This window comes from Harpia harpyja, chromosome 5 (genome assembly GCF_026419915.1).
Source record: "Harpia harpyja isolate bHarHar1 chromosome 5, bHarHar1 primary haplotype, whole genome shotgun sequence".
NCBI classification, from domain to species: Eukaryota; Metazoa; Chordata; class Aves; order Accipitriformes; family Accipitridae; genus Harpia; species Harpia harpyja.
In genome coordinates this window covers 26,927,812-26,951,809 of record NC_068944.1, presented here as the reverse complement: position 1 = coordinate 26,951,809, position 23,998 = coordinate 26,927,812, and the positions used below count along the sequence as shown (strand labels likewise).

At 41.1% G+C, this 23,998-nt stretch overlaps 1 protein-coding gene across 3 annotated transcripts in view; it reads right to left on the bottom strand.

The window, feature by feature from the left end:
- GREB1L (GREB1 like retinoic acid receptor coactivator) overlaps positions 1–23,998 on the bottom strand; it is a 145,202-nt gene that overhangs the window by 4,330 nt on the left and 116,874 nt on the right. For all 3 annotated transcript variants that reach the window (XM_052787420.1, XM_052787422.1, XM_052787421.1), the window contains 15 exons: positions 22,505–22,638; positions 19,976–20,315; positions 15,717–15,832; positions 15,099–15,343; positions 13,461–14,023; positions 12,868–12,970; positions 9,111–9,266; positions 8,760–8,899; positions 6,889–7,050; positions 6,355–6,559; positions 5,494–5,659; positions 4,309–4,536; positions 2,720–2,861; positions 1,391–1,591; positions 96–234 (listed from right to left, as the gene is read on the bottom strand). In XM_052787420.1, coding sequence (XP_052643380.1) covers positions 96–234; positions 1,391–1,591; positions 2,720–2,861; positions 4,309–4,536; positions 5,494–5,659; positions 6,355–6,559; positions 6,889–7,050; positions 8,760–8,899; positions 9,111–9,266; positions 12,868–12,970; positions 13,461–14,023; positions 15,099–15,343; positions 15,717–15,832; positions 19,976–20,315; positions 22,505–22,638 — 3,040 coding nt within the window. The remainder of the gene's footprint in view (positions 1–95; positions 235–1,390; positions 1,592–2,719; positions 2,862–4,308; positions 4,537–5,493; positions 5,660–6,354; positions 6,560–6,888; positions 7,051–8,759; positions 8,900–9,110; positions 9,267–12,867; positions 12,971–13,460; positions 14,024–15,098; positions 15,344–15,716; positions 15,833–19,975; positions 20,316–22,504; positions 22,639–23,998) is intronic.

Sequence of the window (23,998 nt, the reverse complement as noted above, 5' to 3'; positions counted from 1 at the left end):
TAATAAACCTGGTTATTCCTCTACCTTTCCCTTTTCCTCCATGCTATTACTTGGCAGGAAAGCACCCAGGATGCCCAGCAGAGCAATAAGATTACCTTTCAGAAACCTGAACCGCTTGAGGAGGTCTGCACCAACAAAGGAGTCACAGAGATAAAGCAGGAGTCCACTGAAGAACACCCCTTCGCAGCTGACGTTGACTGAGTGTGGGCGGGAACTAATATAGCATATAGCCACCTGAAACAGAAGGGGAAAAGAAAGGAAGGACTTCTGTGTTAGAAAATGCCTAAGTAAGACTTTAAGTGGAATGGAATATAATTTAGTGATAACAGGTGATTTAGCTGGTGCTGGTAAAAACACAATCCAACAAGAATGCAGTATTGAGCAAACTTCCCCTAGGAAACAACACAAGGGACAAACTTCTAGATTCAGATTTGGTCACCAAGTCTGCAATATGTTATTTCAGGGCTCTCTGTAATTCAGTTTGATTTTCTTTTTCTCTGTGAATTACCTGCTTATAACAACTGTTAAGATTATTTAGGTTATTCTAATAAAGGATACATTTGTCAAACACAGTAAGCAATTCCATGACTACTGAAACCACTGAAGCTTGAGCTCCTCTGTTTCAGTGCCACAATGGCTGCTCTGTATCAAAGGGTTTCTTCTCTATCCTGCCACTGACTTCCATAAAATTTGTCAGAACAAAACCCTTGTTAGACTTTCACCCTGCTTGAGACCCAGTTCAAACTGACCAATGGGTTCAAAAATTCTGATCTCTTTACCTACAGACATCTAAGACATACTTGCAAAAAACTAGTTTCCCTAGAAACCCAGGTTCATGAAGAGAAAAGCATCTAAAAGGAGAGCTGCATTACAAAGATGAGCTTTGTCCCTCAGCGAAGCAAGCCACCAGAAAAGGGTCATATCAGAAACTCTCTTAGCCAAAACAAGGTTGTTGCAAGGACAAATCAAACACAGGTGATAAAAGGCTGTATGGGTATGACAGTGATCTAAAAAGTTTTGTGGATAGTTTTTGTTCAGACAGCTAAGCAGTACTCCAAGTTCTGTCAAGAATGGCATTACTTTCAGGTTTTTGCTTCATATGAAATATTATTTCAGACAGACACGCCCAATTCCTTTGCAGATCACATCAATCTATCACAGACCTCTGGTTTCTACCCACACCAGCCAGCTAGGAGGCCACACTTCCAACTCTTCCAGTGGAGTTGGGCCTTTAGCTCCAACAGCAGGGTCTCACTTTTTAAGACCAAAGTCTTCAAACTCTACCCTTGATGCTGAGGGCTCATAAAAGAAAGGGTTTTCAACACAAGACACATGTTGAAGTAAAGGTTTACATTTAATGGTCCCCATTATCCCTGCAAATATTTGGTACCTCAAGCCCGATGTTCAGGTAGCAGTCAATGGCCAATACCGGGTTCTTGAAGTTATGAATGGCCTTTGGAAAGAGTTTGTATGTCGCATGTTGAAGAAATTTCTCCAGGAGGAACTGAGATGGGGCTGCCAACAATGTATGCTCACTGTCAGGGGCACAGACATACTGAAGAGGCATTATTGGTGCCAGGCTGTCCGAAACCTGCAATGAAACCAAGCAGAGACCCTTTTAACTCACCTACTCAGTGTATCTTCTCTGCAGGAGTTCCTCTAGCTGGGGAAGGGATCACCATGACAGGGCAGGAAGAGAGAGAAAGCTGGGGGAAAGAATAAAAAATCCCAGCTCTATTTTGATATAGCACCACAGCACAGAAGTAAATTAATTAATTGTTCTGTGGTTGCTAAGTACTTCTGTGGGTATCTGCTTGCCTAAAGAAGGGACATAAAATAGGGAGTTCAAATTGTCACAACACCCTTCATCCTGCCTTACTCCTGGACAGTATAGGAAATGACATCCTCCTTGTGTGGAGTCATCCACAGAAAATGTTTTCTATGGAGTTTTCTCATAGGCCAGTCCATCACTACAGATTCCACTGCAATCACAAGAAAAGGAAAATTCAGAAAATGACCTCCCAAAATACTCAAATCTGGGGTTTAGTCAGTTAAATCTGAAATACAGGGGTAAGTTTTTAAGAGAGACATGGTGTGGGATGTGTTTAAAACCACCAGGAACACAAACTATAAGATTCCTAGATTAAAACCAACCCTTTGAAATATAACTCCGTTTAAAGCCGGCACAGCTGTAACATACACTGTATAAAATATTTGGTATCCCCTCACCATTTTTATAAATACTTGGATTTCCTGGGTGGATTTCAGAAGGTCCCAATTTTCAGTGACTTTCCTCAGGTCTCTTTTTGTCAGCAAGTGCAAGGACTGAAAGTCATCACAAACCAGCAAACACTGGAAACTAGTGGCTGTGCTAAAATTTTTAAAACCAGGTCCAGTACAACTTGCCTGCTTTTAATCAGAGTGTATGTCTGCAAATTCTTCCTCTGTCAGAGATACCACTGAATAGCTAGACCAAACTCTTTCCAATCCCCGTCCATCTTCTAATAGATTAGGAGGATTATTGTTAGTAATTTATAATTGGCAAAATATTTACTATTTTCTACTTCTGACGTGGCAGCCCTACCACGGAGTAGGCCATGAATGTCAGATGTCAAATAAGCACAAAATAAATCTAAAAGGCTAGAGAATTCATTATTTCTAGGGGAAACAGGTCCTGATTTTACCCATTATGTACAACGGAGCATACATCCACACTCACCATGATTTTTGGCTTAACGACAAAGTCCTTTTGTCCTCCAACCTGAATATGTTTCTTCATGACACTGAAGTTGTTGAAGCGGCAGATGAGCAGGCCGCTGCTGTTTGTCCGCAGATTAAAATCTACATCTTCACAGAAATACCTAGACATTAAACACAAGATCACTAAAACAGCTGTGTGGCTGCTGTGTTGAGCAAGCATTCACACACCCATGGCTGAAATGCACTGGAACGGGCTCAGCAGAGATTTTTGGAAACCATCTGATATGGTGCCTATACAAATTCTCTACGCAGCTCTGAAGACTGATTCCTTCAATGTGCTCCCGGTGTAGGAAAGCAACTTCTGGCCCTCTTAAGACCAAGCAAGTCTTCACTATTCAGTGCATCTATGTGCACCTTCCCCATACCAAGTCTGGCTACCCCTCTCATCCTCGTCATATACTGGGATCAATCACTTCCTCCCCACCCTTTCCTCTTTTATTTTCTCCTTCTTTTTAGTTCTTTTTTTATATATATAAACTGGGAGAAGCTCTGCAGTGACCAACCTCCATTTCTGAACAAGCCAGTTCTATATGACATATTTTTTGATGAACTGGAATCAGGGGATAAATGTGGCTTTGACAAATATTTGGCTGTGGGATACAAAGCAGCTGAAGACTTAACATTTATCCTGTGCTATTTACAATGTAATTGCTCACTTCTGTGGGCTGATTCCCATCTCATGATTCAACCAGCCAGAGAATGTGAAATCAAGAGCTCTGGAAGCCACACCAGACCCCGGCTTGCACTGACAGGCTACAATTCCTCCCTCAAATATACGGGATCCCTTAAAACAGCAGCAGGAGACCAGGGCGAGATGCGCCAGGGCCACTCTGTGGCTAGCAGAGAGAGGGTTTATTCTACTCACTTGGCCAGGAAGGGGGGGAATTGGATATTGCTTCAGTCTGTGATGAGGACTAGCAGTAAAGCCCCATGATAACAGTGCTTTACTGCAAATGCTTTAGGATGGAGTTTGGTGAGGAGAGGAAAAAAAGGAAGGAAATAGTAGGAAGTTATTTATTCATCTGTTTTTATTGCAAACCCAAGTGGCAACAGGGAGGATAGCTGACTCTGAAGGAAATACAAGGAAACCCTCCTCATAGCATTTGACATAGCAATGGCTCAACCATTTCCTATACCTCTTGTTCTTAGTCATGCGACAGGCTCCTGCCTCTTCCAGAGACTGGAAGCTGCACACTCTTCCTGTGACTGATGTAATTTTGGCTTCTTTCTTCTATTTTTTGTCTCCTGGTTACTTTTTTCTCCTGAAGTTTCTTCTTTCTCCTCTGCCTTTTCAGTCTTTTGTAGCCCTCCCTTGCCCTTGCCTCATGGTCTGTCTCTCCCAGATTTTTTTGGCTGATGGTAAGTTTAATTTGATGCCTTATTCATTCAGATGCAACATATATCACTCTGTATTTTATTTTTGTGATTCTGCGTTTGTTACCTTAGACAGGATCTTTCTATTTATCTCAACAGCATTCAGAAATATGGTGACAAGATTCTTATCAGGCCAGCATATTTTTTTACCACATAAATATATATATTGCCTACCTGTTTAGATCATATTGCACATTCTGGGTCAGATCTATGTTGAGCAGTATAAAATCACGCACGTGGCACCTGGAGAATGGAGCCTTTGCTTTCCTGGCATTCAGCCTGCTGTTCCATTTCTGAACACCCAGTATTGCATAATGAACAATTTTGGGGGTAGCTTCAATGTGTTGGAGGACGCTCTTCAGAGACACATTCTTGCTGGAACCCCCAGGCTCCAGGGACTGGCTGTAAAACATGATCATACACAACATATAAACATAGCTTATTATTTTTATATAACATACACTGCATATATATACATATATGTGTATACAAAGGACCATAAAATTCCATTAACAATTGAGAGTGTTTACTCGAGATGCTGTAAAAATATATACATAAACACAGACTTTCTAAACAACAGCCAACTAATCTTATCCCATCAATTTAGTCATTATAAGAAAATGGGCCTTTCAGCAGAATAAGGTCTTACACAGCAATTTAGAAAGGGAAAAGGAATCACCTTATGCACCATTTCTGGAAGGCTATTTTCTCCATAATGGACAGCAAAAGCACTGAGAAGGGCAAGAGCTTAATGCTTTCTAAAAAGCTAAAGTTCCCCAAATAAACTGTTTTCATTGAGAAACATAAACTGAATCAAAACAAATCAGGGAAGTAACATATTGAGAAGTCACTCAAATAGTCACTAAAAGCAAGACCGGCTTTAGGCAAAGAACGAGCCCAAGTAGAGGTTGTTGATGGTACTGACTGTGGGACACAGATGCAAGGGTAGAGCCAGGTGGGAGTGTTGCAACAGCAGGAGGTTGGATGTTGGTGGTCATCAAGATAAATCAACAGCCTCCTTACTGCTCTGAGTGAAAGAGCTGATTTGTTGCATTTTAGACAATATATCTAATGTCTCAGTGTACAGTTCCTGGGCTATCTGAATAATAATTGAGTGAATCATGACCTCTGTGAGGCCCTGTGGACAGGCAGCCTGGTGTTATTACATCAAAGCCACTGCCGAAAGCTGCTTTTGCTTAGCAATATTTCAAGTATGTTACCAGCAGTTTCAGCTGCCAAACTTTTCCAGCTGTCTGGACTTTCATACTCTGTCAGATGCTAGAGATGAGCCTAAGTCACAGGTGTGCTGCTGTCTGTGCTGGATCAGTGTAGGGACCCCAGCCCTGGGTGGTTACTTACCTTGACTGTTCGTGGGCGCTGTGCATGTTCCACAAGACGCAGGAGTCATCCATGACCACAATGAACGGCCACACGCACTGGCGCTTGACTCCCAGTTCCTCCAAGCGGTTTCGTTCCAGTTCTAGATTGTGGTAGGAAAGTTCCTTAATAAGAAACCTGGCAGCACCTGAGAAAATACCATAAAGAAGACATACGGAGATCTTTATTAGACTTTATCACTCTCTCTTCCCAGAGAAAGACTACATGAGCATCTGCAGTCATTACCCCTTATGAACTTAGTGCTCGTAACATCTTAGTTTAAAAAGAAATCAGTATGTCCCTTTTTCAGTGTGAGTAAATCTAAAAGACAGATACCAAGAAGACTGGACCTTTTAAGAGACTCTGCAGAACATGATTTTGTGGGCATTAATAAAGTAACTTGAACCAAGAAGGAGCTGAGATTCTAAAACTGAAGCTATTTAAAACTTCTTGCAGGAAAAACTCAGCATCCATGAAAATGAAGTCCAAAGTTCAAACCCCTAGTGTTCAGCTGCAGTTAATATTTAGCTTTGGCTAACTAAAAAAGTTGCAATTTGAAAAATCACGTGTAAAATGTCTAGAATAAACACAGCAGGGCTGAGTAAAATGAGTGAATATGGTGTATAAAACATCAGATTTAAACTGAGAAGGCAGTGACCAATACATGCATTCCATGTCCCTAATAGCAGTTCTTACACATCATTGCATTTTGCACAGATATTGCTGCTATTATCACAGCACGAACGTGAGGAGCTGCTGCAATGTTTCCTTCAACCACATGATCCACATCGTCCAACATGGATTTTGATATCTTCACAGCAATGCATTGATAGTGTTTCTTACCAACGCCAGCATTGTTGAACATGCCTGGCAGGACAAGCATGATGTGGTTGGGCCAGTATTTACGGTAGAGCGGCATTTCATATTCCTTGACTACAAGAAGGTGGAGGTGGCTGATGCCTTCCATGGCATGGTAGAGGTTCAGGAGGCCATGTTCATGACGTCCACTTGATGGAGTAAAGATAGGACTCTTGACTGCATTCAAATTCTGCTGGAACAGGAGATACTTTGGTAATATTAGGTAAAAAGCAGGTTATTCCTGATATGGATTTTTATTTATTTATTGTTTATACTGGATTTTAAGATTATTGATCATTGCAACACATATGAACTGGACACTAGGAATGCAAAAAGGGATGATTGTCCTCAAAAACTCCAATTCTAAGGACAGTTAGGCAGGAATTATGCAAAGGACTTTAAAACAAAAAGAAAACAAACAAACAAAACCCAGCCAACCACCATTAATTTGCAAATGTATGTCAAGTTAACTGCATTCAGCATATGTAGCCAGCAGATGGGTAAGAGCAGCACACGCACCTTGTCAGAAACAAGTGGGAGACGCATGCTTTCTAGATGCTTTCCCTGCTTGCTGAAGACAAAGTGATTCTCTTTGGACTTGGGGATTATAAAATGCAGTTGAACCTCTTCTCCTAGCATCGAGGATGAAAATGTGAATGCATGCAGTGTGGAGTCAGATATCTGTAAACAAACAAACAAAAAAAGATTTGCAAGCAGGCAACACATAAAGAGTATATGACAACCTGCTCTTACAGTCACAATACTGGAAACCATCAGAGAAAAACATCCAAAACATTCTCTTTCAGTAAGTGAAGTTAACTCTATTATGTTCTCATTTTCCTCTACCACAAGCCACATTACTTAGGCACGTAACTGGCCTTGATATTAAAAGAATCAGCTTTATGTACCAGTACTGATCTTTGGCCGAACTGGACTCTTCTGAAGTCCATTTGAGCTGGAAACTATTTATCAATATTCTCAAGGAGAAATGAAAAATACATACACTAGGAAACAAACTGTCCAAATAAATTTTCCCAAAAGATTCAAAGAGCAGTGTAGTGTAAGGGTGCGCCTCCACACGGAATGCACTGCCATTCAGACACCTCAGCAGCAGTGTGGCTGCGTTAGTATGGTATTTTTCCTGTGGCAATACTCTTCTAAGCAGCTAGGTAACCCAGAGCAGACCACACCATTAACAAGGCTATGAAGAATTTGGGTGAGCTTAAGTTCGCACAGCGCTTCACTGAACCATGTAAGTGTATACAAAGTGCCTATGTATCTGATAAGATTTCATCCTACAGAAGCATTTGTCTTACTACAAGGTCAAATCATTTACTCTTAGCAATCAGCTTTCTCTAATCTTTAGTAAAAAATTGAAATAATTACCGTAAGTAAAGCTGAAAAATGAGAGGGGCTTTATTTAGGTTCTGTTAAAGCATTTAAGAATCTCTCTCCCTTCATAATGCTATCCAATGACTCCCCTTTGGATGTGTAATTTCCCTGAGTTCAATTATCATAATTCTATATACACAACTCACACTTGCACATACAAGTAGATATTTATATTTATGACTAGTTGTTATGTTTGACCATGTGCACAAAGATGGGTGGAGGGAACAACAGATGTCCTTTGGGTTTGCTCGTGTCAACATACTTAATGAAGCATGAGGTTTAAACCAGACCTGCTGGTGCTGTTCCGTAGTAACTGACATTGTACATTTCCAGGTCAGTATGTCTATGCTGTGTTAGCTTAATAGCAAGCTGTTGGAAAAGATTAGCAAGCAAGGAAAGAACAACTTGAGATAAGAAATTTCCAAGTAAACTGTTGTTGGTGGTTAAGAAATAATGTCTGAGCTATTAACCAGGAATAATCTCACCTGTCAGTCTCCTGTGAGCATAACTGTTTTAGAGATCAAAAGTTTTTTGACTAAACAGTTAAAGATGATAATTTTTGTCCAGTAACTCACAAGCTACTGCTGAGAAGCATGCACAGTTACATACAAAGGGAGGAAGAAGTAGGCCTTCCAGTCTCCCATCACAGGTGTGGATGGCTGGCATTTAGGCAAGACAAGCATCTCAATTTTACAGTCCTCTCCCACGAGATACTGTGAACCCTCTGGGCAGGCTGAATAATGCTTTGGCTTGAGACAACTAGTCACAATATTCACCCTTTGTTAGAGGCAGCTGGAGAGGAGAACTGCTCATGCAGAATGCAGCAGCCACAGTTGATGCTCCAGGGTCTGTAGCTCAATATCTCCTCTGAGAATGGAAGAATTAAACAATTTCATCTCAGGGAAGGTGAAAGCATGAGTCCTGAGACCAGAGCGGTACGCCTGGAGACACCACAGAAAAATCAAGGATGCATTTTACCCTTGGACCTTGACACCAACCTGTGCGGCAGGATTAATGTCCATATACTGATGGCACTGTTCACAGTGATGAAACGTATTGTAAGCTGCATATTTAGTCAACATCATGGACACAGTCTCCCTTTTCTTAGGTTCCTCTGATTTTGTTTCTTTGCTTGTTTCTGTGCACAAAGAAAAGTAGTAACAGAAATTTTATGAGTGTTAAAAAATGGAGACTGTGATCCTGGTAACAATTGTAAAGAACACACAAGTTGTTTTGTTGCATATAATTTTGGAGATTAAAGGCTCTTGTGAACTCATGTGTTCAAATGAATCAATAAAAGCTGATTCTTTGCAGGGAAGTATTCCTAAAAAACTCTACATTTTACTTACCTTGTTTCACTCTTGAGAGTTGTTCCGTGTATACAGGACTTATAGTTCTGTACTTGGGGTCATGTACACTCAGGTCAAAAGGCATTTTGCTGAAGATCTCAATGTCCGGCCAGTGGTCATTGCTAGACTGAGTAATTTCACTGTTTTCTGTATGGTCTGCAACAACACGCTTCAGGTAAGCAGTATCAGATACCGACTGAATGGTAATGTTTGCTTATTTACAATTGCACAGGAACTCACACAGGTGTGCGCACACACACACACAGAGATGTCTTTGACCATCATTAATATTACCAAAACTGAAATTATAATCCACACAAAGCCATTTCAAAGAAATGGCAATTCCTTGGAAACTGCATGCAGGCGATGGAGCCTCATAGGTATCTTTCTGCTGTGCTCCTCATCAAGGTCCAATGAATGGTCCTATCTGTGCAGAAGATACAGGTGTAGTCTTGAACCTCTCTGTGTTGGAATAGGAGCATTGGGTAAACGAGAAGCAAAAGTATCCAAAGGCAGAAAGATGAAAGCAAGGGAAAAGAGGCTGTATAAATTTATGAACTAGTAGCTGGTGGTACATGGTAAAGGCAGTAAAAGACACACTCCTGTTAGAAAATGGGATGTGGCCAGCAAGGATCAACTGGAACTTCTTTGCTTTCATCCAACAGAGATAAGTCTAAAGTAAAAAATTAAGTGTAAGTAATGGGAACATTAGAAAGCACTGGCCAAAGAAAGCAACCTTGGACTGCAGCTTGAACATGAGTCAATTCAGTTTAAAATGACATGGAAGAACACAGAAAAGTAGGTTTGTAACTGAGGTTACTGATTTTAGAAAAGCAAATTCAGATGAAACGAAGACTGGGTCTACAGACAAGCACATGCTCACCCTACCCAGACTGACTCAATAGGATGTGAGCCAGCAGTAGTTTAACCTCACTGGCACTGTGTCATGCTCAAATTAATATACGCCGACAGTCAGGCGAGGCATATTAGTTTGTCCATTCCTAAGAAAGCTCGCTCTGTAAGTCACCTGGCCTGAAAAAACCAGGGACTTGCCTATGAATGAGACTTGGACTTCTTGGAATTGCAGTTGCCAAACAACCAGTAACCAGCATACCAAGCAAAATAAAAACACCAGGAGGAAAGGGCTTCAGAGGGACTACATCAAAAAGGACACTAAGAACGAACAAAGTCCATGAGGAATGGAAAAAGCTCACCAGTGAATGAAGTTTTTTCTTAAATGTCAACAAGCGTGAGATAAAATAAGCTTTGCTAAATGTCAAGCTGAGGTAGACCTCAGAAAAGTGCATGTAAACAAATAACAATTTTCTTTGCCGTATCACCTCAACTACATAAATTAATTTTTTTCATTTTCTTTTTACTTTGACAATTATGTTTTCAAGGGAATAAAAGGTTTACTATAAGCCAAGATGGAAACAAAACTCTAAAAGCTTGATACACACTCAAAACAGAGAGAAAGAATAATCTCCATGACAGTTTTCTGAAAGAACAAGTATGTGAAATCAGGCAGGTGACTGATTTCAACGCAAGCATAGCACATATATTATCACCATTTAATAGGAGACGCAATAGTCTACGGAGCTCTGGGTCCATTACTTTGACCTTGGTAATATTCAAAACTTGGAGAGGGTGAAGGACATAATTTAAGAAGTTGAGGTAATTGAAAAATGTAATAAAATGCAACATGTGTTGACCAAAGAAATCCTGTGTTACTTTCATTACACAGCTATGATATATCTATTTCTCTGAACAAAGGAAATGCAACGCATCTTATCCTTCTGAACTTAAATATTTGATATGATACTATGTGACAAATTATTAATACAGCTGAAGAAAATGGAGACAGTGAATGCTCTGTAAATTGAAAAAGTTGATTAAACAGAAGATGGCAGTATGTAACACCGTAAGGCAGGTGGAGATTACCAATGAAGTTAAAAGATCAGTAGAGGGGCATACTGTTTAATATTTTCACTAATGTCACCAACTAAAAAAAAAAAAAAAATTGGTTTACGTTTGCTGGTGGCACAGTCTAAGAGTCATTGTCAATACAGAGAGGGAATTGAAGATCATCCAGAAAGAATTCAATGCCCTTGAAAACTGTTAACAACAGAAACTACATGATATTTAACAGAAAAAATACAAGTCCTATGTACAATCAAGGACTAATAACAAGCATTTCTGCAGCAGGCTGGGAGCACCTTGATTGGAAATGACTGAGTTGCAGAGGAACCCACAAGTACAAGCTACATGTCTGTGCCAGTGAAATGGGAGGATGGAAAAGACCAGTGCAATCATAGGTTTCATCAGTCATGGGGCTTTCATTGTGGGCAGGGGAATACATGAGATGTTGTACGCTGGGTTGGTTAAATGTCCTGCAGAATACCACATTCAGTTCTGGTCACCCAAGTAACAGAAGGGTAAACTGAAAATAGATGCGCAGACAAGAGCTACTAAACTGATAAGCAGAATAAAGAGCCTGTCATTTGTGAGGATCCTGTAAGAAGATCCAGGCTATCTAGATGAAACGCTGAGAGGGGGTAAGATTCCAGCCTGACTAAACCATAGAAGCAAACATAAAAGAAGAGAAAAAGTATTTTAATTTATATTAATATTTTCTTTGGTCCCAAAGAGAATGTTTATAATTGGTTTATAATTGGGACAGGAACATCTTTGGGTTGGAGAACAAAATAATATTTTAAATCATAAGAGCACTAGGGCTCTGGAAAAGTATTCCAATAGAGGTAGTGGGAGCAAAAAAGCCACAACCAAAAACCCCAAATAAACCCAAACTGCTCTTCTGATGGAGTTCTACGCATTCCTGGCAGGGGTGTGACACGTTGCTGTGATCACAACAGGCCAGACGGCATGATGTGGAACTTCTCTTACATTTTGGTATTTCATCCTAAGTTTCTGGAGTACTTTAGTTCAAATAATGACAGAATAACAGCCCCCAAAGTTCCAAATCAAAGGAAAATACTTTTTTTTTTTTTAATTTAATAGCAGTTTCTAAGTAGAAATACAAATTAGTCCTTTCAAAGGTTTGACAACAACTACATTTTCAGGATGCTGGTCTAATGGTCATGAGATTTATGCATCATGGAGTTATCTTCACTACACCACCACAGAGTTATGTAAAGAACACCCTGAAGAGGACTCATTTTTAAAAGGGTTTGTGCGTCTCAGGGCAAAGTCCTGCCACAGCAGTTAAAGGATCTGTGAGATCTGACAAATGAGCGCAAATCCAGAGAGGCTCCCCATTCCCTTTTTCCTCAGCATAAGATCTGTAGACTGCAGACAGAAGACAGTCTTTCTGAAAATTGGTATCTAATTTATACTTGAACATAAATAATGGTGATGTTTTGGCCAGAAACGAAATGTTCTTAAAAGTCTTGTCTGCTTAAAAGCAGCCAGTGCGTAAAAACTAGCAAGGAGAGGTAACATGGGCAGATGTTGCCCATTTACAGTTTTGTGTTCACTTTCATTTTAGTGCTATCCAAATATATCAATCCAAAATACATTTAATAGTTCTCAGCTAAGCCCAATATAAAATTTAGTTTTTATTCATCTATATTTAAATATATGCAGACACCTACAATAAGTCAAGCTATACGCTAATGAACAAGACAAGTGGTAGGTGTAATTTATAGTCCTTCCGTGAGCCTAAAAATTTGTCACTGCTGAATAATACATAACAGAGGCTCTTTAAAATGCATATTAAGAATGACTACTATACACTTACTGGCATTAATCTCCTCTTCATCATACACATCTACTTCCAGCAACCGGATCAGCATGCGGAAGAGGATCCTTAGGAACTGCAAGTATGAGCCAGTCTTTCCCACCTGAGCCAAAGATGGAAAAAAAATCCAAATCCCCACTCAGACTAACGTGAAGGAAGGATACGTTTCAGATAAATGCCTTTGGGCTTACCCCACTCTAGTTCTGCCTGAAAACATAACAAGACATAATATTCCCCATTATGCTGAACAGTATTACAAAATTGATCTTTGAGCAAAACCTGGCCCACAGGCTGTATCATTTTTGTACACAGGGAGATCAGCAGTGATAACTGCTTCTCTACTGATATGCTCATGGCAATTTTATGCCCAGTGCCATCCACATGTATTTCATTTAGGCTAAAAATGACATACAGCACCATCTTCTCCTTACCACTTCCAGCATGGACTTAACCTTAAAATTAGACTTATTTTTGACCTCAAAATACATCACTGCGTGCAACCTTGCAGGGGGCCTTTACAGTACAATCTCCAGTCCTCAACATTGGTCCTCTCATCCTGCTAATAAGGCAAGAGGAAGGAACTGTTCTCTTACTTGCGGTGGTCCTGTCAAAAGCAGCCGCCTGGGATGAAAACTCCTCGAGCCAGACGCCTCACCCTGATTGCTGAAGTCCGCGTGGTGCTGTCGGGCTGTTGTCCACTGCCTGTAGTAGAGAGACTGCTCTTCACTGTTCATGTCCTTGTGAAGCAGAGGCCTCAGAGAGCTCAGCCAAGACACGTCAGCATGAGGCAGGAGGGAAGAGGAGGAAGGCAAATTCCCACTTTTCTGTGAGCTCAGGAGACAGTAGGCAGCTTTCGACAGGATGACGATGCGTGGCAGTGCAGCACGGAGGGCCTTGCTGTCTTTGGCTGAATGGGCAGGCCACCGAAACGTCTGGGAGACCGAAGACAGTGATGATAGTTTCGAAGTGGTGCTGCTTGCCATCTGGTTACCCAGGGAGTCGCATTCTTGTTTCATGGTCTCTCCAGCTGTGAAACTGGGGTAAGTTCCCTCATCTACTGAGCTGTGCGCCACAGTCTGAAAGTTAAGCAATGGTGCTTGCTTCTGAGACTTGTCTGCAGCACTCGAGGAACTCACACCATTGTCTGCCAGGGACCCTGGGGAAACAAAGAGCAGGCAATGAACAGATACTGGCTGACATAAGAAAATGTAAAGAAATCATTAACTCATTTGATCTATGGGACAATCCTAATCTTCAAACACTTCTGTTCAGTGAGTGCTGCTGGGCGAGATCATCATGTGGCTTAGGTCAGTGTTTCACCATTTAAAAAGAAATCATTGACACACACCCATCTGTCCCTCTTGCTGGAGAGGCAACAGCCCTTCTGTTAGGGTTCAGAGTCCAAACACAAGTGTCCCAATCCCAAATGAACATTTAGCTCTGTACGTTAATTAACATTCCCCATCTGGGATTTGGGATTTGATGGTACAACCTTCTGAAATTCAAGTATAAGACACCACTGTATACACAGATTGACTTGACACTCCTTCCTTTGGGGAACAGAGCATTCATTTCACAGCAACTTTAATGTGAACTGGGCTATGCTCCCTCCTCCATACCAGTCAGGTTTAGTTGGTGTATGGGACGATCTGGTGTATGGCAAAGGTCCAGTTCAGCTGTCTTAATACCTCAAACTCATAGGGAAACAAAAGCAAGGACCCAGAATTGCCTGAGGAATGCAAGGAAGGGAAGGCCTGGTGAGAGATGATGCTCCATTGATGCCTGAAGAAGTAGGGCAGACCCCACCAATCTGTTGGTCTTGGCAAGAAGGCAAATATCCATCATCATCCATAGCTACCCCCGCAGTTACAGAGCATTTTTCTATTCCTAAAATTTTATACTATCTATTTCTACTCTGATTTTTAAGATCTTTTCAGGATCCACCAGGCTAAATTAGCAACAAATGTGTAATGTTGAGTTTAAAAATAAAATTCACAAGGGACCCTTAGCTATGGCATACCATCCTCCCACTGCAACACCATCCCCTTTTAGCTGTACACAGGAGAATTGCTCACTATGGCAAAAATCTGCTACTAACATTTCATTGCCTAGCTTGCAGCAGGATGCAGCTAATCAACCCACATTTGACTAAACATCTCAATGTTTGCATTCAAATTCCAATGATGTAGGAACGAAGACTTGTTTTTCAGGGCAAAAGCAGAATAACTGACCTGAGGTTCCAGTGACAGCGCTGCTATTACTCTGGGGTCGGTCCAAGTCTATCAACAGCTCATCAGAGTCATTCTCGCTACCATTAGCCTTCTCATGCTCCTTCTCACTAAGGTCAAGAGCTACAATAGGCCCTCGAATTGCCTCCTTCGAGACGTAGCAGCATGCCAGGCCTATTTCTTGCTCTAATGCAGTCCGAGTTAAGTAGCTTGAGTCAATTAGTCGAAGGTCACAGTATTTCAACGACCTAGAAAACCCAACCCAAGAAAAAAGAAAGTTTTGTTTCCTCTGGCTTTGAAGAATATTCCCTCTCTTGAATTGCTTATTAAATATTCATGAATAATTTTATTAGCCAGTAAAAATAAAATAAAATTTTAAAATATTAATCATATAAGTTATGCTCCTCAGTACTTTGCACAGACATTCATTGACCCACACAGTACAGTAGCTTTACTTTTCACAAACCACACTTTCCAAAATTTTAAACTGTTCCCAAATAAAGCCTAAAATACACTTTTTTGTGAAAAAAAATAGCCAGATGGTATCAAACCACTTATCCACCCCCCAATTTATCTAAACATGTTAAGAGAACAACCATATTGCAAGAGTAATAACAGCACCTGGGGAAAGTTTCTCCTAGAGGGTCCTTGCCAGTTAGAATAACAATGCAAGGTAGACCTTCCAAATCCTGATAGGTGCGAGGGATCCAGTCATCCTGCTCATATCCTCTCCAAGTCTGTGAACAGAGAAACTTCCAGTCACATTTAAAAGACACTTTCTAAACCTTCACCTGTTTGGTTTTTTTTTTCAGTTCCTGCTTTTTCTTTGTATACAGAGTTTGCTTACCCAACAGCCAACACGAAAAAGACCTTAGGTACAGGCATGCATTTTTTCTGGTAGCAAAGTGTTAGCCAAGCACTAAATGCACAGAAAAAGGATGCACAGCATATGTTATTCAGTGCTGGAAGCATACACCTGGTGTGGTATTAGTGGGGTCTGTCAGACAAAAATGCAGTTGATCCCTTCCATTTCAAGCTGGCATAGTTAAAATTTCCTTGAAATTAATGTAAACCTGAAGACCTTCAAGTGGAGTATGAAAATGATTCCATGATCCTCAAATATTTGCTTAATTATTCTATATAATGAAAGATTATATGAAAGAAAAAAAAATTTCCCTTTCACTGGAGGTAATCCCACAAGAAGGGACTCCTTACCTACAGTCTACCAAGGCCCAAGACCACAAACTACCATTTTCCCTTAACACTGGAAAGGCTGGTAACACCATCCCATGTCCTTATACCCTTCAGTCCCCTTGGTTCAGCGGAGCTTACTGAACCTGGCTGAGCCCATTTGTGTTCTCTGTGATGGATGCAGCATCCTAAAAACATTGCTCTATCTTGAGCAACAATATCTTTCTTGCTGTGTCGCACAGTGCCCAGACTTCCAGATGATACAGTCAGTATTTGATCAAGACAGGCACGAGCACCCTGCAGCAACTGTTAAAAGGAAGTAAAGCTGAAAGACACAGAGACTCTCGCTTAGAAAGAAAACAAGCCATTCTATCTCTACAAACACTGAAATTGTATTATAAAGCTGACATGCAAAAATGCAGGTTCATATCCAGCCATTCCTGTCAATCCATTATGGGTACCGCCAGGAAAACTTACAACATAGCCTCTCAGATCACCAACCAGTAAAGACAGGAGATCAGCAGAGAAGTTCTTTCCATATAAAGCAGACACTTCACACTTCCATGCTGATCAGACATTAACAGACAAGAAAATGAGGCCCTAATGGTTACAGAATCATCAGTATTCGAGCTACAGCATACAACCTGCTGGAAAAAGTTTTTCCTTCTTTCTTATTAATAACAGAAAAAATCAGTTCTGAAGAAGACTATTACCTAGCTGAGGGACAGAATGTACTTTGCTGAGTCATGACAGCAAGCCTAACCACTCAAACTGCCCATTAAAAATAATATATATATGTATTATTATTCTCAGCACAGATGTGCAAGACAAGACACAGCTCTCTTGACAGAGCAACAAGACTTATGAAAGCTTTATGGAAAACATACCTTGCAAGAAGAACCCTATCTTGAATTCCATCTTGGTTCTTCTAGTCTCAACCTGTACCCTTGACCTGTTCTCTCCTTACCCTTCCTCCTCCCCAGAAAGGCTGTGTTTTATGAGTAATCTTCTCAGGCAGATGAAGGGGATTGAAAAGGAGGACTCACTAGTGGATCAGTGATTCAGCATGCCATTTGACCTTTTGAAAATTTCCACCAAAAAAACCCCTACGATTATTTATTTCTTAGCTTAGAAAAAGCACAATTTGGAGTAATATTCCCCTTTTCTGCTATGGCTCTATTCTCCTTCCCCTGATTTCTCCCCCTGCTGATTTCAGCATCCTCTGTATAACATGTTCACAGAAAAAAATTATTTCTCCAACTACCTAGCAACATCTACTGGCTCAGTAAAGCAGCCTCAGCAGCAGAGAGGTATTTTCTCCCTCATCAAGGTTAGTCTTGCTGTGTGTTATCCTGCCTCTCCAGTGACGGAAGTTTCTGCGAAAGTCCATGGCTAGAAAAAGAAATAGGGGAATACAGATACAAAGCTGATTTTCTTTCCGCTAGCCTAAGGACTTAAAAGAAGCCTGAGTGCCTGGGGCTTTGAGCTGTAAACTTGCATACAGAAGATGTATTTCTTGACCATCTTACTCAGGAGAAGAGAGCTACAGCCCTCTGGGCTCCTCACTTCTGAATGCCTCCCAAACAGTTTGATTCTTGTTACACTTAAAGGGTATGCCATGACAGCATGCCTCATCAACAAAATAGTTATTTAAATTATTTTCCATCTCTTCTTTCATTCTGTACCTCTGGGTATTCCATCCCCCTTGAAGCCTGGCTCCCTAATGGAGAGGACTGGCCTGTCTGGCTGGCCAGAGGGCTGGTCTGACAGAGTGGGGAACAGTCCAGCTACCAGCACTGCAGAGACAGCTGCCCACCCTCCCTGCACTGCTGCGGCACCACACGTGCTGCTAAGGCCCTCTTAGGGAGAGGGGATAAGTTAAGTCAAACTTTACAATTGGGGTCACTAACAGCTATAAAGTTGCCTTCCCTGCTGCTGAAAAAGGTCAGGATAAAGTCTTACCCTCCCTGCGACCAACAGCAGTTATTGGTGGGACCAGCATTTAGAGCCTCAGCCTCACCAAAAAGCACTCACTAGCCTCACATTGCTCTCCCCCTCCAAAAAAAAGGACCTGGGTGCTCGTAGTGGAAACAGGCAGTGATGAGTTCCCCACTTGCTCTAGTCCTCCAGCTTCAGTACTCCATCTAACATAAGGAGAAAAGCCAAGAAGCACGGAGACTAAATCGAAATTGTCTGCAATAAACTAGACTCAATAGTAGCATAGCTGATGAATTTTATAATGGGAATCAGTTGCCCAAACATATGCTCACACCATTTCAGATACCCTGTGTTATCCCAGGCATCAGACTACCAGGTATGGCAGCCCAGCACAAGACTCACAGGCGACCTTCATCATTCTGGAGTGCCACTGGGATAACCCACCTAAAAAGACACTACAGGCTTATCTTTGAGCAACTGAATTCCTTTCCTCACTCCCTTCATAGGCATGTTTCAGAATTGAGCGGGTTTTTTCTAGTCACCTGCAAGGAAGGAAACAAGTGCAGAATCCTACATCTATGTTTACTCCGAAAAAGCATCTTATGATGTGGGGGAGAGGCATAAGAATTATTTAGAAGTTTTTTCATTCTCTGCCTGATTAAATTCCTCTATTCCAGATCAATGGCTACATGGATATTCACCTGCAACAGCTTCACACTCAATCCTGATCTGCACTAAAGGCCTCATGGGCTCCAGCAACGTGTAAGGGCTGCAACCCTTTACAGCACAGGGCCATAAAGAAGCCCTCACAGGACTCACACTCCAGAATGATTTAAGGTCGGAATTGATGCCTAGCCAAAAAAAACCAGCAGCACAGAGCTGCTATCCCACATGTTTTCTCCTTCGTTACTACTTTCCCCTCTTCCCTCTTCCGCTGCAGACAAGGTTCAAGAAGCAGAGGTGGTGGTATCTTCTTTAAAGGACGTTTTATCTGGTTGTAGGCAAGCTCTTTAAGAAATGCTCACAAAATTCATTCCTTGTCTATGTGGTTTTGAATACACTGTATAACTCATAGTAGGAAAGGAAAATTAATATCTCTATGAGGCTTAGAGCAAGGATCAGGATAGATAACCAGAATTACTTTCAGGCTGGTACCTAAGGCAGGCAATCCATTTCCCTTTCTTTAATGTAGTGAGGAATTAATTCAGGAAGTGGGTTTCGCTAGTTGAACCATGCTCTTACAAATCCATGCAAAAGTTTAGCTTGGTGCATATATGCTGTGCAGAAGAGGCTTTCAGTGTGCAGTGGTTTAAGAAAAGAAGTCCATGACAAACAGAATACTTTACCAGTTATCAGAAGGGCAGAAGATGGATGGACAGAACAGACAACAGATACACTAGACAGACAGATAAGTTGGTGGAAAGAATTAGTTTGCCTAAGGAGGTCTGAGCTCTGCTTCCTGAGATTCAGAGACGAAACTTATCTGACTCATGAATAACATTCAACTTTAACAAGAGAGATAACATCCAGTATTTGACTTCATGGGCCAGTAACAATTCAATTTTCTGCCAAGTTTCTAAATCAGTTATGCTCATCAAAAGTACAGTAAACTGTCATGGAGACAGATACAGAACATGCACCCTTTTCCTATAGAATAATTAACCCATAAACATGTGGGAATGAACACAAAATGTGTACAACAGTCAGATGACTACAACGGGCGTACAAAGATATATTTAGTTTCTGCTAACCTTCAACCGCGTCACAAAGTGTTTTGCGACAGTAAGCTCTGAGGCAGGATTCCCAAGCAGGATCTCAAAACGATACTGCAGACCTAACTTGTCTCTTACTTCTTGTAACCTCTCCTTGGCCAGCATGGCTAGTTGCACAGATGGCACCCTAATGACAAGCATGTGGCCACAGCCATTCTTATCCTTTCCTGGAGAAGTGATAAGGTCATCCATTATGCTGAGTGTTTCAGGTGTGCTGTGATCTCTTAGTGAGGCCATGGTCATGAGAGCCATCAGAGCTTGGGAATACTGCTGAATGAGAAGGTAGCAGCGAATCACCATGCTGTGCAGCCGTGGGTACCTTTGAGGAGATACAGTTCTGCATTAGCACATGCAAAATCACAGCAATGTCTGAAAATTAGCCAAAACCCAGGACCACGTGGTAAAGTAGCACCCATTTTTTCTGTAGAACTCAAAGAATGAAGCCTTTGATTTTTATGGACAATAATTTTGCACAAAATCTGTTTTTTAAGTAAATGCATATAACAGTCCAAATGCAGAAGATAAAGAGCCAAGTAACTCAAGTGCTCAAGTAACTGGAATTACAAACTTCTGTTACCTTCATTTGGGCCAGAATTTCAGCTAAAGATATTTAACTTGACGTAGATACAGATCATCTCAGATCTGGTTCACTTTAAGAGCACAGGCTAATAATTGGTTTGCTGTCCACAAGTTTTTTCTTCTACGAACTTGGAGGACCATTGCTGCTTCAAGTGGTTTGTGGGAGAAGTACTTCATAATTTCACATCTCTCAACTTCTCACCAGAAAGTTAGACTTACCAATAGGGATTGCTGTCTCTGAGCCAAATCTGAACTTCCATTTTGCCTTGTAACTTACATAGCCAATGTTTATTTCTCATTACAGCTATATGCAGTGACAACAGATATAAGCTCACAAAGTAAAATGCTAAGAAAAAAAAAATTAAAGCCTAGTCAAGCAAAAAAGCACTCCATTTCTAGGCATTCCCCATAAGTTCACTCACCACCATAATACAGAAAAAACCTACGCTATTATGACCTCGAGTGCTAGTCTTGCGCCACAGAAATCCGAATGACTAAACCAACTAAAAGCTCCAAATTTCTCTGGCCTCTTTCTTGAGTAATTTAATAGATATGGGATCCATTTGAATAAAGTTTTGTGTCTGTCTTTAACCAGTAGGTACAGTAGCTAGCTCTGTGTACCATAAGCCAGTCATTAAATGGATAAATTTTTAAAGCACTTTTTACTCCTCCTCCCATAAAAGTACCCACTGTACTTTTGCTACAAAAACAAATGGCACCTTTCTTATAATACCAAAATGTCTGCAATGTTTTGACTTGTAAGCTCGTACAGCTCACTCACCCAGATGGAATAACGCACTTTCTTGAAAAGAGAGGCTAAATCAATAAACTGTGATGCAAAAGCATATCCTGGCTCCAAGGTAGAGGTTCACCTCCCATCAGTTTCTAGTTTTATCCTAACTTCATATCAGGATAGTATTTGCACATGCACTAATCCTCGTCCATCCTTTTCCCCATTCACATTTTAAGAACAGAAAGAGAGCAATAGTGACCACTATCTCTTCCATTGGACTTGACCAGAAAGACTACAAGAAGCCTAAAGAACTGATGTATTAAGATTAACTGACCTCGTTATTATTTATCACATTCATTACTTACATATTTGTAGATAATAATAAATATTAAGGATTAATAATGTACTTAATTATTCATTTATGTTGCTAATTTAACACATTTGATATTGTATTTTACTTAATAAATATAGATACATTTACAATTATTATATTGACCTAAATAAAATAGGAAAAACAGTACTGAAGACAGAATAATCCTATTCTAGTAAATATGAAAATATAACGAAAACTATAGTTTGAACTGTTATAAGAGATTTGTCCTGCTGAAATGCAGAATAGGTTAACTCCACATTACTGGAAACAACGGTATTGCCTTCATTCCTGTAATGTACCCATTTAGTTACATCGTGGGTATGTGCTATGGAAGTAGATTGTTCAGGCAGCTGCAGGGTACTAATAAACCACTTTCAGGCTCTGAGCTGCAGAAACCAAAACCATAGCCAACTAATGAAATAACAAAAATGATGGGTTTGAAATGACTTGTTGCTTACTTGGGCCACCACTGACAAGTCTGCTGGCAGTCTCAACAAGAGAGACACCAGAAGCGGTGAGGTATGAAACCTCTGGTACTTTCTTAGCTTAGTGAGGGCTGAGCCAAAAGAAGAGAGCAGCACAGCTGAGCCTGGACTGCTGCTGAATGGGCCCAATCTCTTCTACAAACAAATGAAGGATATCCCCTCTTTCTTTAATAGCATTAACTTTGTTACAAAAATTAAAATTGCACATACTTCACAGATTCCAAGATCAACATCAAAGGTCATCATGTCTTCATCCCCCTGTGATGGGGCTCATAAATATATCTGTATCCTTAAGATCCCAATTAAGCAGAATCCCAAGCTCCCATGTTACTATTTACCTTTCTAAAAGCGTGTTGACCATTTTTTCAAAGGTTTCATCACATCTCAAAAGGGGACTTGTGACTCCCCATTGGAGGGATTTGCTATATTCATTCAAACCAAAGTACAGCTTGTCTTCACTTGCTGCGTCATCCTGTTCCATACAGAGATAGCAAAAACATAAGCAAAACTGGAACCAATTTTAATTTCTTTTGTCATTTAAAAAATAAGTGGAAAGTATTTTCCAACGCAAAGTATCCTTTCTTTTCATTCATTCTCCCTCAGTGATGCTATTTGTTTGTTTCAAAGAATACAGTGAAATGTAAATGTTTTTTACTTAACTTATTTGTCTACAGCTAGGAAAGACAGACATAGCTCCTTCCAAATTTTTCGATGTATCTCCTACCTGTGATTGCAGGGGGGGGTCCTAGAATCATAGAATCATTTCGGTTGGAAAAGACCTTCAAGATCATCAAGTCCAACCATTAACCATGCCCCCTAAACCATGCCCTGGAGTACCCTGTCCACTCGCTTTTTGAATACCTCCAGGGATGGTGACTCAACCACTTCCCTGGGCAGCCCATTCCAATGTTTGACAACCCTCTCAGTAAAAAAATTTTTCCTAATATCTAACCTAAATCTCCCTTGCCTCAACTTGAGGCCATTTCCTCTTGTCCTATCTCCAGACATCTGACAGAAGAGACCAACACCCACCTCACTACAACCCCCTTTCAGGTAGTTGTAGAGAGCGATAAGGTCTCCCCTCAGCCTCCTCTTTTCTAGACTGAACAACCCCAGTTCCCTCAGCCGCTCCTCATAAGACTTGTGCTCAAGGCCCCTCACCAACTTGGTTGCCCTTCTCTGGACACGCTCCAGCACCTCAATGTCTTTCCTGTAGTGAGGGGCCCAAAACTGAACACAGTACTCGAGGTGCGGCCTCACCAGTGCCGAGTACAGGGGAACAATCACCTCCCTGTTCCTGCTGGCCACACTGTTTCTGATACAGGCCAGGATGCCGTTGGCCTTCTTGGCCACCCGGGCACACTGCTGGCTCATATTCAGCCAGCTGTCAACCAGCACGCCCAGGTCTTTCTCTGCTGGGCAGCTTTCCAGCCACTCTTCCCCAAGCCTGTAGCGCTGCATGGGGTTGCCGTGACCGAAGTGCAGGACCTGGCACTTGGCCGTGTTAAACTTCATACAATTGGCCTCAGCCCATCGATCCAGCCTGTCCAGATCTCTTTGTAGAGCCTCCCTACCCTCAAGCAGATCGACCCTGCTTCCCAAGAATCCTGCTAATTATTTTCTGACTCCCTATCTCTGGCTTTATATCTACTGACAACTGTTATCTCATTTCTATTTAAAGCAGAACCTGAAAACAGAAGGATTATTAATTTCCAAAATTATTCTTGATTGTCAGATTCTACACATCTCTAATGGCAATCAGAAACTAACAATTTTTTTGCTGAAATGTAAATCTGCAGACAGCAATCAGAAAGGCAGAATATTTGCTGCCT